This window comes from Chaetodon trifascialis, chromosome 21 (assembly GCF_039877785.1).
Source record: "Chaetodon trifascialis isolate fChaTrf1 chromosome 21, fChaTrf1.hap1, whole genome shotgun sequence".
NCBI classification, from domain to species: Eukaryota; Metazoa; Chordata; class Actinopteri; order Chaetodontiformes; family Chaetodontidae; genus Chaetodon; species Chaetodon trifascialis.
In genome coordinates, this window is record NC_092076.1 from 8,100,573 (window position 1) to 8,120,293 (window position 19,721).

Genomic DNA, 19,721 nt, shown 5'->3' on the forward strand with positions numbered 1-19,721 from the left:
GTTTTTTTCTCTCTTTTTGGAGGAGGATCATATTTTTTCTACATGATATTGAGCAAGGTGGATGCAGAACAGTGAAGACGTGGATGTGAAGCAGATTTTGGACTTGATTTTTGCCCACCAAAAGTAACCTACAGACATGATTCCCACTAAGATGTTAGTGTACAGGGGGCCCGACGGAGGCACACACACTCAGGCGATTTCTAACACAAGAAGGCGCAAGAAATCCACCGGGGAGCTCTTCCAGAAGGGCTACAGGGTCAGGATGGGCCACGGCCAGGTCAGCGAGAAAGAGGACCAGGACAGCATCTGGTACAGCCTCGGCGCATGCTTCCATGTAATCTCCTACTGGGGTAAGACCCGCAGGACGTGGGAACGAGGGGGAATCTCCGCTAACGCTGAACGCTGGTGTGTCCAGAAGTCCTTGGACTCTGTGTGTCAGCTGGAGCAGGTTCAGGTTCAGGATTTGCTCCGTATTACGCTCCCCATCTGGCAAACGCTCGCTTGAAATGAAAAATGAGCTTTGGTGAGGCACACCACGGTTCACATCATTTCATAAAAGATTATTTATTTCTATTTTTCCAGCTGAATGATTGACTGTAACGTCTTTGATTTGTGTCATTTGGCATTCAAACAAATCTGCTCCAGCAGGGGAATTTGTCTGCTCGATTAATGCACCTAGAGATGGATTTTACTTGATTGCTCATTGATGTGAGGCTGACGTGGATTTTAATTGTTTATGCAGCATTGACACTGCAGGGGATTTCTTTTTGGATATCTGAATCATTTAGCCTTTAAACTCAGGTGGGAGGTTCCTTTAGCAGGTAGTTTACTGCCATGCACCTAAATGATGACACATAACCAATAAAATCGGTGTTATTGTGCTTTATCAGATGTGTTTTTGTAGGGGATTGTGATTTCTGTGTTGATTATCTGAGCTTTTTACATTCTGATTTATCATATATGCGTCTTAAATGACGGCATGTCAGTCAGTGGTCATGTACAGCAGCACAGGCTGGTGTTGTCACTGCTGGTTTTGTTGGCATTATGCCGTCCTTGAACTCTTGGCAATGGGCACAGGCTCTATTTTTTTCCTCCCATAAATGCCCTCAAATTTAGGATTTGACGTCACATCTGTTTCGTGAATCAGTGTGGCGTGACAGTGTCCACCTGTCTCTAATCCAGGCTTTCATCTCCTCCTCGTTCAGAGTTTTATCCAGCAGGAGTGAAACATGTATCAGGTAGATGCCGGTGCTTTGTGAGTTGATGAAAAGGTAGACATCTGGGATGTTGAGCTTGTTTTTTTCCCCACGTACTCCAAGATGTTTGTTTTATGCTGCAGTAAGGTTTAATATCGCCTCATCAGACGGAGTTTTTTTTTTTTTTTCTAATCAATATGAATCCAATGAAGTTGATAAACATGGATGAAAGTATGAAAGGTATGGTGTTCTTGTTAAACCGCAGTCAAATGCTGTTGATGTTGTTCCAGTTGTTATTGATGATCTTAAAGTAATTTCTTTATGGTCTTTTTTTCCCTCACAGGCTTGAGGTTTTTAAGGGCCTTAAGGTTGATACAGTTCTCAGAAATTTTACAGTTTTTGAATATACTCAAGACAAGGTAAGTGTATTGATACTCTGTCTCACTCTTTTCTCCGTGTAGCAGTGTGAACATTGCATGTGAAGTGATGGTGCTCTTATTTTGTAGCTATAAGCATGAATATGGTTTTATTTTGAAGGGGAGAAAGTGGGCTTTTTTTTTTGCAATGTTTATCATGGGCACATTTGATTTGGTAAACATTAATATAAGTTAATATTAATTTTATTCTTCAGTCCTGCAGTCGGTAACGTGCTGCACTTGTGTGATTGAGTCTTGACTCAAACAGCTTTCCGTTTGTCTCCTGGCTGCTTAGAATTAAAGCTTTTTGCCCAGCTGTCAGGAAGAGCTTATAGAGAAACAAAATGCTTCAGAATAATCTCCTCACTCACTCACTCACTCACTCACTCACTCACTCACTCACTCACTCACTCACTCACTCACTCACTCACTCACTCACTCACTCACTCACTCACTCACTCACTCACACTCAGATAAAGGTAAAGACATTAACACAAAGTAGAAGAGAGCAGAAGTCATGCAGGGACTCATTCCACCATAACACATGAACTGCAATGTAAATCTATACATACTGTACATAGTGAGGAAGACCTTCACAAAGTGCTGTGTTCACATTTACTTTAGTCATGTTTTTTAAATGCATGGTGTGAAATTCTCCTTTTTTTAGTGGAAACTGAATGGAAATACATTGCAATCAAAAATGACACCATATATTTCAAGACAAAGCTGAGCTGTATAATGCATTTTAAAGCATCGTCCAGTCTAAAGACTTGTTCTGACACACTGGACTGTGATACCAGTTTAATAACTTTATTCATTGGTAACTCACTTTGTGTTCTGGCTCTTTTTCAAACAGCAACTCCATAAAGCTGGTGAACTTGTGTTCAATCTTTATAAGCACATGGCTAACTGCAGCAGGCTTCATTCATTTGGTAAGTTAGTGGGAGCTGTTAAAGTCAAGGTGGATGTTGGTAAAGCAACGTCATAGATGCTTTTATTATTCATTTGTCAGAGGATGAAAAAAAATCTTCACTTCTGTGTGTTTCCGTGGTTGTTGTACAAATATCAACCTCTGTTCCAGGTGGAAAACTCAGGGGATCCTTGGGAAAACTTCCAAAATTCCCAGGCACTTTCTTACTGGGAATGTGTCTACCTACTCATGGTTACTATGTCCACTGTGGGCTATGGAGACGTGTATGCAAAAACCACCCTGGGCCGCCTGTTTATGGTCTTCTTCATCCTTGGTGGTTTGGTAAAAATCCCTCTTCTTACTTATTCCTGCTTAAAATCCTCCATGCAACCAATCATCACACCCCACCAGGTGTTATCAAACGCCGGGACGCTCTCAACTCAGGACGCTCTTCACCTGTTGTTTACACTGAGGTGTTTTTGTGGCTCACCACTTCACCACAGTATGTTGCATATCATGTATTGTATGAGTTGTCTACAGTCTTGCAGCATTTATGCAGGTGTAATGCTTAAGTTTTGTTCTGTTATTTATTAATTCCTATATGAATATATGTGATATTCTAGAATATTTTAGGATTTTTGTATTCGTACTTAACTGTAAAAGTACTGCGGTTTCAGGTGGCTCTACCATGCCCCCCCCCCCCCCCCCCCCTTCCAACAAACACAATGAAGCAGGGATGATTTATTGTAGCCTGGCTTGATGGATGTAGCGACATTATCTTAGTCTGCACTAATATTTAAAGGCATATTAGGGAATGAAAGGCAAGAAGCAGAGACTTCACAGAATAATAATGTGAGAATCTTACAGAAAGCATGGAATTTCTGATTTGTTGCAGTTACCTGATAAAGAAAGTAGCCAAAGGTCATCTAGAGGACACAGTTATCCGGATCATAAAGTATTACTGAGGAGAGGATTATACAGCATGTATATGTTTTCAATACTGGACCACATTCAAAAATCGTTGTGTCCATGTGTCACTTAGACACAGAAGCATGGGAAAATAGGATCCAGGCTGAAAAATACCCTGAAAGTAACATTTCATGTCTTGGAAAGCCTGAATAGACCATCAAAACACATGTGCAATAAATACAATTTCAGACTCAGTTAAATTTTACATTGTCTTTGGGGAGAGATGAAATTCTTTCATTTGGATAACAGAGATCCTAAAGTTTCCAAAGATACAAACTATGTCAGGCTGAATTTGGGGGAATTGGATTTTAAATGATGCAAAACACATCAATGTTTCCATCTGATGAAACTGTGCAGGCACTGGAAAGTCTTAGGACTGAATATTTCACTGTGTAAATGTCATAAAGTTGTATCTTCAGTGATTTAAAGAGCTGTTTTTCTTTATGTTTTATTACAGAAAGTTTTTCATTTTTGCTCATAAACACAAACAGCAATAATGATCCATGAAAACATGCAAATTATGTTTTACTTTTGCCCTTTTACACTCAATTCAATTTACAAGAGTTAATGTCTGCCATCCATTCAGCTGCGTTCTCCAAATCAACCCGACATGTGTGTTTGTTGGACAAAACATGGCACATAAGGCTTTTTCTTAACTTCTATAACTTTTATTTTTCTATCACAGATTGACATATCGCTCATCAGCTGTCATTTTTCTCCTTTATTCTTCCAATATCCGTAAATATTGGCCTCATAATTTCCTTTTTCATTTTCATACTACTTCTTGATATTTGGAATGTAACTGTGATGTAACTTCAGGCTACATTCGGTGACTGACTAATCTGAATGAACTGCAACTTTTTTTATTTTCCTTCTCCTCCCTCCTGTTAATAAGTAGATATCACTGCTACTCCTGCACTTACAGTAGTGTTCGTCTCTAGAGTAAAAATAGAGGACCTCCTCGTCTTTGCCTTTCTTTTTTTTAGTCTCTTCTTCTGTCTCCTATCTTCTCCTTAGGCCATGTTTGCAAGCTACGTCCCTGAAATCATAGAGTTAATAGGAAACCGCAAGAAATATGGTGGTTCCTATAGTGCGGTTAATGGGAGAAAGTAAGTATTCAAGGAGGCTCTACTGCCTCCGCCGCAGTAGAACCTTCTCTGCATGCCCTTTTCTTTTTCTTTTTCATGCATGTAGGCCATGTTTGCTCGCTACGTGCCAGAAATTGCTGCTCTCATCCTTAATCGGAAGAAATATGGAGGGAGTTATAACTCGACCAGAGGCAGAAAGTAAGTCAAACAAATGAAAAAACAGCAAACTTTTAATGGTGTGGTTTTGTGTGACTCAAGTGGCCCTCTCATAAAGAGGTGACATAACCTGATTTTCGCTTAAACAGACGCCATGAAACTGTAATATGAGATGTAATGATCTCAGTTAGCACTAAAGTCACACGGTGACTGAAGAACTTGGCCATGATTAATGTGTAGAGTTTACTGTACTGTATTGCTGCTGCTTTTATATGTGTGCAAGCTGTCATCGCTGCTTGTCATGAATGAATGAAAGTCTGCTTTTACACTGCAAAAAAAAAACAAACTCAACAAGTGATTTGTGCCTGTTAATTGAGCCCTAAAAGTATTTTTTTCTTTAAAAAAATCACTTATTTTAAGAAAATGCGACTTTAGGAGCTCAAAAATAGGCAAAAATTACTTCTTAAAACAGACATTTTTGCAGTGCAGTTATGTATGTGTACTATTGTCGTGCTATGAGGTTGGCACATGTAGGATTTTCTCTTGGATCTATGATATAAATTGTAATTATGTAATAATGTGTCGAGTGAACCCACTGAGCCTGAAATGATGAGTTGTTTCCTCTTTAAATGTTACATAGTCTCACTTTAGAGCTGTAGATAGTGAGCAGTGATTTACAACAGTGGTTAAACCAAAACTATGTTGGTGGTTTCCTGTGACACGATTTTAACAGCTTCCAGCCAATCAGGAATTAGAGTATTCAGCCCAACATACCCTGGTTAAGTGAACAAAACAGACAGGTGTGACCACCGCACTCCACAGGTGGAGCACAGTTTATTACACCTTCATTGGCACTTTGAGAGAAAATCCTACATGCATTGTGGTGTCTTACTTGTAATTAAGCTGCTTATTGTCGATGTACATTTGTCATTTACACAGTTTTGTTCGCTCATCTCCCTGCACACCCTCCCAAACTCAGATGTGCATGTCAGCCTAAATAATGACAAATAAATTAAAGCAAAGGAAAATAAAAGAAAATTAATGATTGGTAGACAGCCCTTCTCTCACTTAACTCTGTACAGCCCTTCAAAGCTATTATAGAGTTGAATCAGTTTATTGAAGGGTAATAATAATAATTTTTTCATAACGGGACGACTTTACAGTGAAATTATCAAGTGAAATAATAAGCCTTCAGGCCATGTAAAGCCATGACAAAATGATCAGCCTGATGAACTCAAGCTTACCTGAGATCAGTATGCAATCCTCAAACTCATCCGTCCACTCCTGTTTGCCATTGCTTGCTCTGTGCTCATTTTTGGGATTCTGTGTTTCTGTTCAGGAAAAACTCGCCTTGCTTGTCGTCGCTTTGCTGCTGAACATTCTTGGCCTCTATCTTCAGTCTGACCTACACCCTCAGGACTAAAAACAATCTTTACAGGGATAGTTTGACATTCAGAGAAACAGGCCTATTCGCTTTCTTGCCAGAAGTCAGAGGAGGAGATCGACTCCCCTCTGGATGTCTGCATGATAAATATGAAGCTGGAGCCAGGAGGTGATTAGCTTAGCTTAGCATGTATAGCTTGTTTTAACATTTCATTTTGTGTATGGATTTAAAATAACAAATAAAATACAGTGTGCTAATAAGTGATCTTTAGTGCTGGTATGCATATTTTTTATCTTTAATCAGAAATGTGCTAGCTGTTTCTCCATGCTAAGCTAAGCTAATGGCCTCCTGGCTCCAGCTCTGCACGCAGCACAGACATGAGAGAGATATCGATCCTCTCGTCTGACTCTCTGCAAAAAAAAAGCAAGAAAGTGTATTTCCCCAAATGTCAAACTGTTCCTTTAACATTTTAAACTTAAGCTCTGCAGCTGTTTCTAAAGAAAAAGTGAGATTCTGCTGGATGCCTCTAAACAAAATGCGCCTTGTTGTAGCATGCTTTCAGTATCTGTGGTTGCTTGGAAAAACGTCTCAAACCAAATCTGTGCTTCTTTTGTTGGTCAGTTTTGTAGAAAACTAAAACTTAGAGCATTTCTGTGTAGTTTGTGCAATTCTGTGTTCAATATTTCCTTCCCTTTTTTTTTTCTCAACAATCTTATATATTTATCTGACACAAACATCTGGTCGGTTGTGGCTTTGCAAATTTCACCAACAGCCAGTTTTGAGAAATTTAGAAAGTGTGTGGATAGAGTTTTTATAATTTTCTTTCAATGCTTACTAATTTAAATGTCTCCTTTAGGTATTGTCCCATCTTTACAGATTTATTAGCATCATTATTTTTATAATTATTTACCTTCTTCCTTATGTCTGCTTGTTGTCGTCAGTCTCATTACTGCCACTGATATAACATCCTCTCCACTGTTTTCCTTTACAAATTAGTGGTGCAATATAATGATTCTGATATTTATTGTACGTTAAAGCCACAAAGAATCACTGTAACACAGTGAGATTAGACAAAATGCAACCAGAGTAAACATCTGAAATTATTTCCTAAATAATTTAGACATATAGGAATACATCTAAACTGGGTTCCTTACATGAAGGATCTGTGATATGTGGCAGTCGAGACAGACTGTGATCTGATTTCATAATCTCCATCTAAGTAAACTCTGATCCTTTATAATCTGAAATCCACAGTGTTCTGCACATTCAGTCCCGACTTGTCACAGTAGGAACATCACACATCCCTCCTGTAACATCCAGTAGTTTCTATGACTTCCACACACGTTTTGAATCAGTCGCCTGAACTGTGCTGATGTCGTCTCATGTCCATTACGTCTCTCTCATCTCAGGTTTACCTTTTGATTCCAGGACAAAGATGAAGATGAAACATCAATTTTTGATTTTTTTTTTTTTGTTAACGCTTATTCCGACTACATTGGAGTTTCATTATTATTCTGCACCTCGTTTTCCAGGCACATCGTGGTCTGTGGTCATATAACACTTGAGAGTGTGTCCAACTTTCTAAAAGACTTCCTACACAAGGACAGGGATGATGTCAATGTAGAAATTGTTTTTCTCCATAAGTGAGTACAAAACCTCTTTTTTTTTTCACCTGTGTCTCTTAAGAAAACTTTGATTTCTCGAGAACAAGCAATCATCTCCTCACAGGAGATATGACATAGTTTTCCTCCTCAGATTTAAGAGTTTCTCCTCTTCACTCTCAGTATTTCCCCTAATCTTGAGCTGGAAGCCTTGTTCAAGCGGCACTTCACCCAGGTGGAGTTTTACCAAGGGTCCGTCCTCAACCCACACGACCTGGCCAGAGTGAAGGTAACCGATGGATAATACTTCCTGTGCTGCGTTTTGGTGCCCATGAAGTCTAGACTAAGTTTACTGACTGATGTTATGTGTTTGCTGTGTGTGATTTTGTTTCCAGATCGAATCAGCTGATGCCTGTTTGATCTTAGCCAACAAATACTGTGCTGACCCTGATGCTGAGGATGCATCCAACATCATGAGGTTCACCATGATGTGTTGTTTTTTTGTTTGGTTTGTTGTTCAATGTGCTGTAGCTTCTGCAAAACATAGTTTGGAGTGGAAGAACTCTAACTGGTAAAAGAAGTAGTTAGTATGTGAAGAACTGCAATGAGGGTTACTTTTTGATCTCAAAAGTGCTTGAAAAGTTTTAAATGTGTAACAGAAATAATTAGGACTTGATTCTGATCAATATACTGTATAAATCATTTAAAATCCAATAATCTGTTTATGCACAAACCAGTGCAATCGTGCAAAGAATATTTTCTTTCCTGCAGTCAGTAATGTGTTGGCAGTGGCTCATCTTGTGTCAACAATATGTAAACTTTGAAAATCCCAAATTATTCAGGATGAAAACTAACCTCTGCATCAGCATGTCCTCTAGACTACTGACAGGTATTTGGAAATCCAGGCACAATAAACTGGGATATATGAAATGTTACCAAGTCATCATACTTCCAAAAGTGAGTGCCAGTGTTTGATATCAGTTCCCACTTCCTCCTGGATTTAAGAAGTGAGTGTAAGCGAGCGTGTCGGAGCTGGCGCTCGCTGGAAGCAGACAGACTCTCAGCATGAACAAGCTCCTGCTGCTCACTTTTCCTTTTGGAGAATCACCAAGAACTCAAGAAGAGAGGAAACACGAATCTGTTACAACACACACTATTTCCTTTCATTTAAGGATACAACAAACTGTCTTAAGTTTTACATCTCTGGGCGTAAATGTTAACTGTCAGCTGCAGTTGATTTGAAATTGATTCGTTAGAGCTGTAAGGAGTTTTTACTGTATGTTTATGAATGATATAAGCATGCCTGGAAAAAGTAGAGAGGGAATAGGAAAACTCTTGATTTTGTTTTGTCCTTTTTTCATGCATCAGGGTAATATCTATCAAGAACTACCATCCAAAGATCAGAATAATCACTCAAATGTTGCAGTACCACAATAAGGTTGGTATAATCTGCTACTTTTACTTGTGTCATTAACTACAAAGGCTGCTGACCTCATTTATGTTTGGGTGTTTGCCCCGATGTAATTTAGATCTGAAAAGATTTATCGTTTAATCTAAATAGTTTGAAATTCTGTGAATCCACTTTGTTTTTCTCCCTTTAGGCCCACCTTTTGAACATCCCAAGCTGGGCCTGGAAGGAGGGAGATGACGCCATTTGTCTTGCGGAGCTGAAGCTTGGCTTCATTGCTCAGAGCTGCCTGGCTCAGGGCCTCTCCACCATGCTGGCCAACCTTTTCTCCATGAGGTCCTTCATCAAGGTAGCCACAGCTAAGATTCATCCATCTGTGCTCACTGGATTAAGTACAAAAGTAAAGTTGGCCATAAACAAAGTCTGAATATAGATAATGATTATCCCAGATGAGGCCCATGTACAGCATCTGGTGAGTGGGCTGGGATGAACTTGTAAAAAAAAAAAAAGAAATTGAACTGAAACATTATTCAGTTTTTTGTGTTTGTTTCTTGTTGTGATAAAATAAGCTTTCTGTGATAAATCTTTGGTGCAGATCGAGGAGGACACATGGCAGAAGTATTACCTAGAAGGAGTAGCCAATGAGATGTACACTGAGTACCTGTCGAGTGCCTTTGTGGGCTTGTCCTTCCCTGTAATTTGCGAGTAAGTACATGAAAAATGTATATTTTTTAATTAGAAGTTTTGCTTTGTAGCTTTGTCTGTTGCTCTCTTCTCTGCTACGTTTGGATTAGGGTTTCCTGGATGAGAGAAATTTACGCTTTGAGTCATCTAGCATTGGTCTTTCTAGTAACTTAAAAAATGCTCAACTTCAAAAATAGAATTGAGACCTCAAAGTAGAAAAAGGTGCCACTCAAAGCTAAGATGATTTTCATAAAACTACAAATATTTAGCATGCATGAAGTCTAATTATGTTGTTATTCTCTTTTGCAGACTCTGCTATGTTAAGCTAAAGCTGCTGCTGATAGCTATAGAGTACAAGTCTGATCAAAGGGAAAGCAGGTAAGTGGATGTCCTCACGGTGGCTCGTTGAAGTCATTAAAATTCATGGATGCAAAAACTTAAATGCACAGGTGTGTTTGCTGTCAGTATTTACTTTCAGTGATGAAGCTACTTTGAATCGGCTTCTCGGTTTGACTGCAAACACAAGGCGCCCTACAAAATGTGCTAAATTGGTTTGTTCACAGACATCACAAGCGTTTCTGATAACATCTTGACAAATTAATAGGGGAGGTGGCAGTTCTTTAAGCGTAGATGAAGCGTTGTTTTAATGGTTTCTCCAGCGCCCTGATGCTCATTTTATACCATTTGAAGTGTCACTGCTATCTGCTCTCATCAACTTAATTCAATAAACAGAGGCTAACCTGCCAAATGAGTTGTGAAAACTAATCCTGCCAGCATGTGAGAGTGCCAGTGATTACTGCAAAGCCTTGCAAATTCTGTGATATAACTTTGCACTGTGACATCTTTGGTCTTCAAATCCTCACAGCACCCTGATAAACCCTGGAAACCATGTGAAAATGCAGGAGGGGACCTTGGGCTTCTTCATTGCCAGTGATGCCAAAGAAGTAAAGAGGTAATGAATGGGACCTGAGATTAAACGGTGGTTAAAAGTAAAGTCAAGCTGTTTTATTTCCCGCTCTGTAGCATTAGCCTTCACATCATACAGCAGCTCTATCTGTATTCTTTCAGTTGAGATCTAAAATGTAGGAAAAGCAGCAAACTTTCCCAAACTTCTTACAAAGTGCTTATAATATGCTAGTTATCTTAGCACGTAAGCTAGCATGTTGTTAGCTGCTGTTAGCTGGTGATGTTATAGACAGAAGTGCATGCTTTGTTGCTTGCTAGCATGACGTAGCAGAAGAGACTTATTCAGTTTGGTGAGTAAGGCCACATGCTGCCGGTGCTTGCGACATGCTAGATAGCTAAACATGTTAGCTTGTGGTTGTTAGCTAGCAAGTTGTCAGATGATGATATCAGCTGTAGGCAAAGATGCTCTATAACAACAGATTACCCATTACAGGCTGTGACAGTGGTGTGAAATGCCATACACTTCCTGTCTCCTAAGTGGGCGCGGTTGCCCTCCCCTCATCCCCATTGGGCATTTTTAACATTAATGCATTAGTGATGGACTACTGCTGGCTCATGTCAAAACACTACAACACTAGATACAGTACAAATGTAATTTTGGTCTTTATTGTGCGTTGCTACCTTAATATGCTCGCTCCAGATCTCATGAGAGTGTGTTGCTGATACAGACAGGTCCCAGTAAAGTGAATTTTCTCCTGATCTGTCTGTCTGAAAAATACATTTTTATTGTCAAAATGTCTGGAAGATATGTGGCTTGTGAAAAATCGTCCAGTATTTACTTTGGTGACCATGTAGTGAAGGAAACGCCCATAATTTGTGCTCAGGTTCACTTCTCCCTTTGAACAGGACAGACTGAGGACCTGCCACTAGTCTCCTAAAGGGGCGGGCAGTGGTCAAACCCACAAGACACAGATACAGGAAATTACTTTTAAGTGCACCATCTTGTATCTGAACGGTGTCTGCTGTTATCTGCTCTTTGCTTGGCTGAGGGTAGGATTCAAAGGCATTTTAAAGATAAGTCAGTGTTAGAGAATAGTGTCACCGGTCAGAGGGCTCTGCACAGCTACTGCAGGGCTCAAAATGGTGAAAACATCATTTAACGTTAATACTGGGCTTCCAAAGGAATACCAGTATGGGACGAAATCTGTCAGAGATTGAGAAATGAAATGCTTGCTTGACCTGTTTTTGAAAGCCAGGATTAAATCAACCTGATACTACTTGTTGCAAACATAGTCAGTACAAACTGTCTGTAAACATTTGATTTCGATGTTAGACGCTGGTTTACATGGGATTCTTGTTTTTCTCCCATAGGGCTCTGTTTTACTGCAAAGCCTGCCACGATGACATTACTGATCCGAAAAGAATAAAGAAATGTGGCTGCAAGAAATGTAAGTGACTGCGTATAAAAACACCGTCTGCGTTTGCTTGACTTCATTTACATGTTTTCACAGACTAAAGAGAAACAGCACTGAGCATCAGTCCGGCAGTGTGATGGCATATTGACATGACCTACATAGCCATGTGTCCAAGCCACTTAGTTCCTGCATTAATTATTCATTTCCTGAAACCTTGTAACTTGTACATGCAAAAAAGGTCGTTGGATTTCTTTCTGCAGCCAAAGCAAACAGGTGCACTCCAAGTTTCCCTTGTAAAACTACATGTTTGAGCCTCTGTATGACATAAATACTTGGCCTCATTAATGAGTCAGTCCAACCAAATCCACCGCTCACCAGTGCTATCTGTTTTTGCAGACAGTTGTGTTTTTTGGGTGAACTGATTCTTTAAGTATTCTTAATTTGTTGTGCATGTTAACACCACTTCTAATGTGCAAGATCAGAGAGTAGAGAGAATTATTCTACATTTATAGCTTATTGTCTTTCCCATGTGATTCCCACCTTCTATAGACACACAGAGAAGTGAGAAATCAAGCTAGTTAACCCCCTGTGAATACGGTCTAAATGTGCATTTTGTCTGTGTGCCTGTGTGGATGTTTGCTTTGTTTTCTTTTGTATAATAGGTGTCTGGGCTGTTACAGTTAATTGCTTACTTTGCGATGTTAACAGGCATTCAGAGAGACTGTTAACACCACAGGTACCAGGATGGATCGTGTGTTTCCAGACTTTAAAGCCATCATGTGTCACTTTGTTGATCTTTCACTTTAATACAGTTGGTCTTGTTTTAACCATTACAGCTAACAGCTAACATTTACTGTATTCTCTTCCTGCTGCTTGGGAACTTGACACTCTTTCCTTAAAAATTCACTTTATAGTGATATATTGTGAGTAATGTGGATTCATTTCCGCTCCGAAAGCACAGCCTGCTCCCCCTGACTGAAGCAACCTGTTTGAATGTTACTGTAAATGTTGCATGCACAATGGTTGATGCTGCCTGGATCCCCCCTGTCGTCATGTGCACGTCGCTTTCAAATGGAGGAAAACGTTAAATGAAAATGAGCAACAAACTTAGAAATTATTCTGTCACTATTATAAAATAATAACATTTATGAAACAAGACCTAGAGAGATAAGGATAGATAGCTGAGCAGTTGGAAAATGCAGAAGTTATTCCAGCATCCCCAAAGTATTTTTTAGAAAACATTTCATGCCTGCTGAAGTCAGCAATACTCCACATCACCACCAGGTGTCCCCGCAGTCCTTTGACAAACACATCGCTGCAAGTAGAGCACAGCTAGAAAACCACCAGGAAGAGAAATGAGGAACATTTCATTTGAAGTGTTTTGATAGAAGGAATAAATCTTTTGACACATACCCCAAAGCCATCTAATTCACTGAGGTGACTGAGCAGCTTCTCCCAGCACATCTGATACCAGGAATGTTTTGGGACAAACAGCAAAGCTGTTGTGCAGTATGTGTTACTCAAGAATGTCAAATGAATTTATGGTCTAATCCAGCTTCACACAAGGGGAGCTTGTTGTTTTTGTCCTTTCTGGATGCACATACAGATATGTCTGAGTCCAGAAAACTGTTTTATGTGAGACATGGTCACATTTACTTTGACCTTTTGTTGGATACATTTCTGCGATCTTGCCCTGAGTTTCAATTCCCCGCTGAAATCAGTACAGATATTTAAGAGCTGTAAGATGATAATGCATGCTCAAATCGTTTCTCATCACAGAGTGGACATACAGTAAGCTTGCAGGGCTTATGCTGAGGTGAAGGGATGAAGTCAGGGAGTCAAGAGGGAACTCATGGGAATTATTGTTTCTTCTGCTGCTGAAAAAGTACATAACCTGCCCACCTCCGCCCCACTCATGTCACATTTTTACCCAAAAACAACATGACTTTAGGACCTCGTGATATTTCCACCACTCGTCCCAGAAATGACCCAAACTGAACAAACCACGAAAAGTGGAAAAAATTCAGATTTCCTCGTCTGACATTTGCACGCTGTCAAGACTAAGTTTATCTTGTGCATCCCAGCAGCAGCCTTCCTCTGTGCCCTGTCTTGCCTTTGTCCACTCTTCCTCCAGAACGACCCTCAACATTAACCTGCTCTTCCTCTCCTCTCGTCTGAACCCGTGACTGTAGCCAAGACGCCCGCCTACAAGAAAATGAGACTGGCATGTTGTTTTGATTGCGGCCGCTCAGAGCGGGACTGCTCTTGCATGCCAGTTAATGTGCGTTGTAACATGGACTCCCCTCAACGCGACATCCCACTCTCTGCTGTCTCTGTTAATGATTGCTCAGCCACTTTACGTGCCTGTAAGTTGTCGCCATGACATGTGCTCTTCAGTGTTTGAAACATGCACTGTGTTAACCGTGCAGTGTGTCTTTAGCGTGTGTGCTGTCTAGCTCTAGCAGCTGTGTCGTTACTGTCATGGATATAGATGTTGCTTTGTCTGTGCTGCTACTTTTGGAGGTGACTTTTAGCTGTCGTGAAGCATGCCAGTATACTGTTTTGCTGGTGTTTTGTCAGAGAATGTGAATTCAAATTGACCTTAAGTTTAAATTAGACCAACGGTCACTAATGCCAACATTTTTGCAGAGTGTGAAAACTAATTCTCCCCTGGAAAAAAAAAAGCATGCTTCCCCCCTCCAGTGACCTCACCAACATATTTCCAAGAAATTAAAACCGAAGCCATGAAAAATGTACAGCTGTGCATCCCCGCTGCAAATCTCCTGATGCACACTCAAACTTGGGAATCCTGGTGGAGAATTTACATGCATTTCTTCAAATTATATGTTTTGATAGGAGCGTACAAGTGCTATAATGATGTCACTGGAGAGGGTAACTTCATTTCAAGAATAACCCAAATAGCATTCACTTAATCCAAATATTTCACTACTGTACCCTCCAGAAATGGGTGAACAGGATAGGATTTGAGATATTTATATGTGTAAACGCCACTGACAATTAATTTTAAAAAAAAGGGTGGTTTTGAGAGCACCTGAGGGGATTTTCTGAGGGTAGCAGTACATAATGAGGTTAATGTACTGGTTTTATTAAATTAAGATCAAAAGCTTGAACCACCACTGGGGGTAAAATCTCCAAAACGTATTCAGTACACAAACCAGTGCCAACATTCATTGCCAGCAGAGAAGCTCTGGGTTTCCAGCTTTGAGGTTTTCAGTCTCGTGATATTGATTGATTTGTACAATAAGATGAACAGAATACAATGGAATAGAAGTGGATTGCATTGGATTGCAAGAGGAATAAAAGACAGTAGAACAGCGCTGGATCGTATTGGATAATTGAGCTGCCTATGAATTCTTAATTCAAGTGTGATTCCCCTTTAAAGCCAGAGGGCATGTAAAATTGTACTGATGTATCGCAGACGGCATGAAGAATGTGTCTCGAGTTTGCAGAGCGTTGATACAATTTGCTGGAAAACATTGCAGACTGTCATACAGTTTTAGTGAATGTTTCTTGATCAAACACCATTCTGTGTATAGTTGAACGTCTCTGGGCATTTCCACCCATCAACATGTCTTCCAGGGTTGTGTGCTGCGAGCATCGCCTGGCTAGCTAAGCTCAAGCAGAGCTCCGGAGTTGCTGTCGACACGGTGCGGGAGACGCGCGGAGCGAGGCCTTATACGGCCTGACATGGAAATTATGTTTGCATTTTCATTTTTGGAGTGCTACCGGTTGTCATGAAACTCAGCCTGACAGTTCCTAACCACCAGGCAGCCGAGTGCCCCCGCCCCTCTCCTCCTCTCTCGTTGTGGGACAGATGCTAGCCTGTTAGTCCTGTGACTCTGCTCGCGCCCTCCGATTGCAGGCGACAGATGCCAGGACCAGCAAGGTCCCTGTTTGAACATTGCTGTCACTGTCCTGCCTTAAGCTCAATGCATGACCTTTATTATAAGCAAGGGGTTGAAATAAGGTACTAATGAGCACGTGTGGGACTCACGGCTCCAAAAAGTGACTCACAGAAAGTTCCATGTATCCGTGCAGGTTGTGTCGGGCAGTCCAGAGGAATGGGAAACAGATTTTGGGGAGGAGAAGGGGAAAAATAAACACAATGCCATTGATTTAAGAACAAGAACACACACACAGTGTTGCCACAGAGTGTAAGCCTTGTTACATTCACACCTCTCCTGACTAAATGTTAATGCGGGTCTGCATAGTACACATAGGTGCTTTTCATGTCAAAAGACATGTTGACAAGTTAAAACCAGGCTAGGTTTGGTACACATTTCTGACGTCAAGGTTAAACAGCGTTTTAATGACTGCAGTTCAGTGTGTGCTGTAGTAAGGAGCTGCTTCACATTGACATATAGTCACATAGTGTTGCTAAAATGATGATTTATATGACCGTGATAGAGCTGAAGTGAACAGAATGTGCAACGATTTTGATCTGATCCATTCATTTTTCAAGCAGAGATACCAAATATCCCCCAGCACCTCAAAGTAAATTGGTAATTTTTGTGTTTTGAATTGTTGAGCTTCAGCTTTGGGCTTTAGGAAATTGTAACAGGCCGTTTTCATTATTGAGGACCAAATGATTAATTGATAATGCAGCGCTAAACCTCTCTGATCAAACGTAGTCCAGGTTCACCCTCGACATCTGGTCGTCTTTTGACTTGCAAATCACCAAATCAATACTTACTGGACACATCAGACGTGACTGTTCGTATTCAGCAGGTGACCGCCTCCACACACTGACAGTGATCCGCTGTTTAAGCTTATGGACCACATGGCTGAAAATCATATTCCTAACTGACCCGTGTTTTATTTCTCATTGCTTTGTCTGTGTTGTCTTCAAGGCACCTCTCTTTTATTAATGTGCCTTAAAGAGAAATCTCTCAGCCTTCAGTTCCCAGCTGTCATTTATAATTTGCTTTCATTACAACCTGTTCTTCCCTGTAACCTCTCATCTGTCTCTGCATTTTCCTCAGCTAAAAATAGCTATAATGGATATATCAAATCAAGTAAGTTTTGATTTCCATTCTCTCTCGTTTGTCTTTTTTTTTTTCTTCTAACCCTTCCACTTGTGCATTGTTGGCTATCACCACGTGAACTGTCTCTAACCTGCTGTATTTCACTGTTTACATGCTCGTCGCTCTGTCCAGTCCACCATCATCCATCATTATCTTTTATATGCAAAGCGTTAGGTAAATTGTTTCTGAGTGGTTTGTGTTGGGTATCGGTTACAGCTCAGCAGTAGATGGTGCTGCTGCTGCACTGTGCGTGGGGATGGATGAACCCAGTGTACAGCTGATAGACAACAGTGAAACATTTAAAGCCAATGTATGCAAGAATATATAATGCAGATTCAGACAGGAGGCATTTAGTCTAATATTTTCTCAGCTCTTGTGTGTGTTTGAACCATGTGGGCCGTCCACTTTAACAGGATCTGTGACAGGCAGCAAATCTGCCACAACGCGTTGTCCTGGAGAAGTGCTGTGCATGTTTGACATGGGGCAGATGAATAGTGGAGGTCTGGAGCAGAGAGGATAATCTGCTAGACAGCTGACTGTTGAAATAATCATCTCTATTCTCCAGTTTTAGCTCCTAGCCATTTTTCTGGAGTAAGGGGAACACTTTTCCTCTGCTTCCTTTTGTCTGTTTTATCACGTTATCTTTACCAGTTCTACCTCTAGTGGAGCTGTAAGCTTTCACATTTCAGATAGTCAAGTGGATACTGACTCACTCCTCCCTCATCAGGCATAAACTGCACACAGCAGCTAGTGGCTGTTAATTCACATTGTCACCTCCTTGTTCTTAAGGCATAACAATCGCTGGAACACCTGAAAGCGTATTTATTAATTCATGTTTATTATAAATATCAAAGCGAATGTCAAATCCAACATTTCATTGGTGGCTGTAGCAAGTGGTTAAGTGGTGTTTAATAAGAATGAGGTTTTTTAATTATTCAGCTATTAGCATTCTTGTGCCAGAAAGAATTACCCCCAAAAACCAGTGATTCTACTTTAATTATGATAAGAGTCACAAGATGTTTTATTAACATACACACTGCAGGTCTTTCTGAAGTCAGTTCAGATCAAATCCCATCGTGTGGAGAATGTGAAGACTTAAAGGGTCGGTCCACCCCAATCACAAAGCAAGCATTTTGTAACTCACCCCTCGTGGTATCTAGTCATGCACGCTATTTCAGTTTTATGCAGCCATGTTTTGAAATATCTGTCTCTGAGATTTTGGTTTCCAGCCAACACACCGAATCACAAAACCTGATATAAAAAGAATAAAGAGCAATGTGTCTTTCCATAAATAATGTCCTAGTTACTCTACAAACATACTGTGAACGGTTTTCATCTTGAGTATTTCTTCAGTAGAAGGTAGTTCCAATGAAAACTGTTGACCTGAGGCCGGAACATTATTTCTACAAGGTCACACTGAGTTTTTGAAGGTAATGTTTCAATGCTGTGAGCACCACTGAGAGCTAAGAGGGAAAATATGTTTCCATCAACGTATTTTTATGCACAGTTTGAAGTATCGTAGTAGAAAAGGTGGATTGGAATGGTAAAATAGGAATAATTAATAATTTTCACACTTGCTTGGGGTGTTTTGTCCTATTTTGAAAAAGGGTTAATGCGCTTAATGGGAGATGGAAACACCTTTTTCAAATAAGTTGTGACGTAGCAAATAATTTCACCCACATGACTGATCAGCAGATTAAAACGTCTCCTCGTTGCTTCACACACATCTGATTTGAAATGTCATATTTTCATCATGTTTTCTACTTTAATCTTTCACCACATGAGGTTTCAACGTGTTTTTTATAATTGTGTCACCTTGTTGTACCCCCTTCTTCTGCTACTACCTACTGCTTATCTTAATGAACCAACTGTGAACAATCGCATTGTGGCAGAGGATGGAAACAAGCATTCATTTGTATTTACTCTTGCCATTTTCCATGAAATTCAGTTAAAATCTGTGACACGTTTGAATAGAAACCCAGCTTATGTTTATTTGTGATTTGGGTAAACTGACCCTTTAAAAAAAGCAAATAATCCATTAACTTGCATTGTACAGAACCTGATTTTGACTCCTCTTCATTTAGCAGTAAACGACGGTCCCCTAAGCCAGTCGTCAACTTATCAATACAAGTCAGCTAAACTGAACCACAACTCGGCCAGCGAGGTCTGTAGGGGGGCCCGTAGCGGAGTCGCTGCTGTGTCGGTCCCGCTAGTAAACAACCGCAAGGGAAGCCTGCTGCTCCCCGCTGAGCCCTCTGCTCTGAGGCTGAGCTTCATGGGCTCTGGGGACCTGAGCCAGGTGGGGCGGCTACCAGGGGTGGCAGAAGAAGCCAGCCGGCTCCAGCGGGCACGTAGCCTTCCGGTGAAATACAGATACCACCCCAGTCAATCCAATCACGCCACACTCAGTCACAGGCACTGTAAGGGCCACCTCCCCCCTCCCCTTGGCGTGTTTGGCAGGCCTGAACTCAACAACAGCATAACCAAAGCATGTGCTTGCCAGGCTGGAGTGGTTGCATGTGTAGCATTCCTTACTAATGACC

At 40.6% G+C, this 19,721-nt stretch overlaps 1 protein-coding gene across 9 annotated transcripts in view; it reads left to right on the forward strand.

Moving 5' to 3' along the window:
• LOC139349494 (calcium-activated potassium channel subunit alpha-1a) overlaps positions 1-19,721 on the forward strand; it is an 80,461-nt gene that overhangs the window by 40,582 nt on the left and 20,158 nt on the right. For 5 of the 9 annotated variants that reach the window (XM_070990359.1, XM_070990361.1, XM_070990356.1 and 2 more), the window contains 14 exons: positions 1,540-1,615; positions 2,469-2,544; positions 2,694-2,864; positions 4,509-4,600; positions 7,652-7,762; positions 7,904-8,009; positions 8,116-8,198; positions 9,089-9,158; positions 9,322-9,477; positions 9,724-9,833; positions 10,122-10,190; positions 10,678-10,764; positions 12,090-12,166; positions 14,326-14,499. In XM_070990359.1, the coding sequence (XP_070846460.1) occupies positions 1,540-1,615; positions 2,469-2,544; positions 2,694-2,864; positions 4,509-4,600; positions 7,652-7,762; positions 7,904-8,009; positions 8,116-8,198; positions 9,089-9,158; positions 9,322-9,477; positions 9,724-9,833; positions 10,122-10,190; positions 10,678-10,764; positions 12,090-12,166; positions 14,326-14,499 (1,458 nt within the window). Of the gene's footprint in view, positions 1-1,539; positions 1,616-2,468; positions 2,545-2,693; positions 2,865-4,508; positions 4,601-7,651; positions 7,763-7,903; positions 8,010-8,115; positions 8,199-9,088; positions 9,159-9,321; positions 9,478-9,723; positions 9,834-10,121; positions 10,191-10,677; positions 10,765-12,089; positions 12,167-14,325; positions 14,500-17,136; positions 17,170-19,721 lie in introns of all 9 variants that reach the window. The other 4 variants (XM_070990362.1, XM_070990358.1, XM_070990360.1 and 1 more) reach the window with 2 other exon arrangements.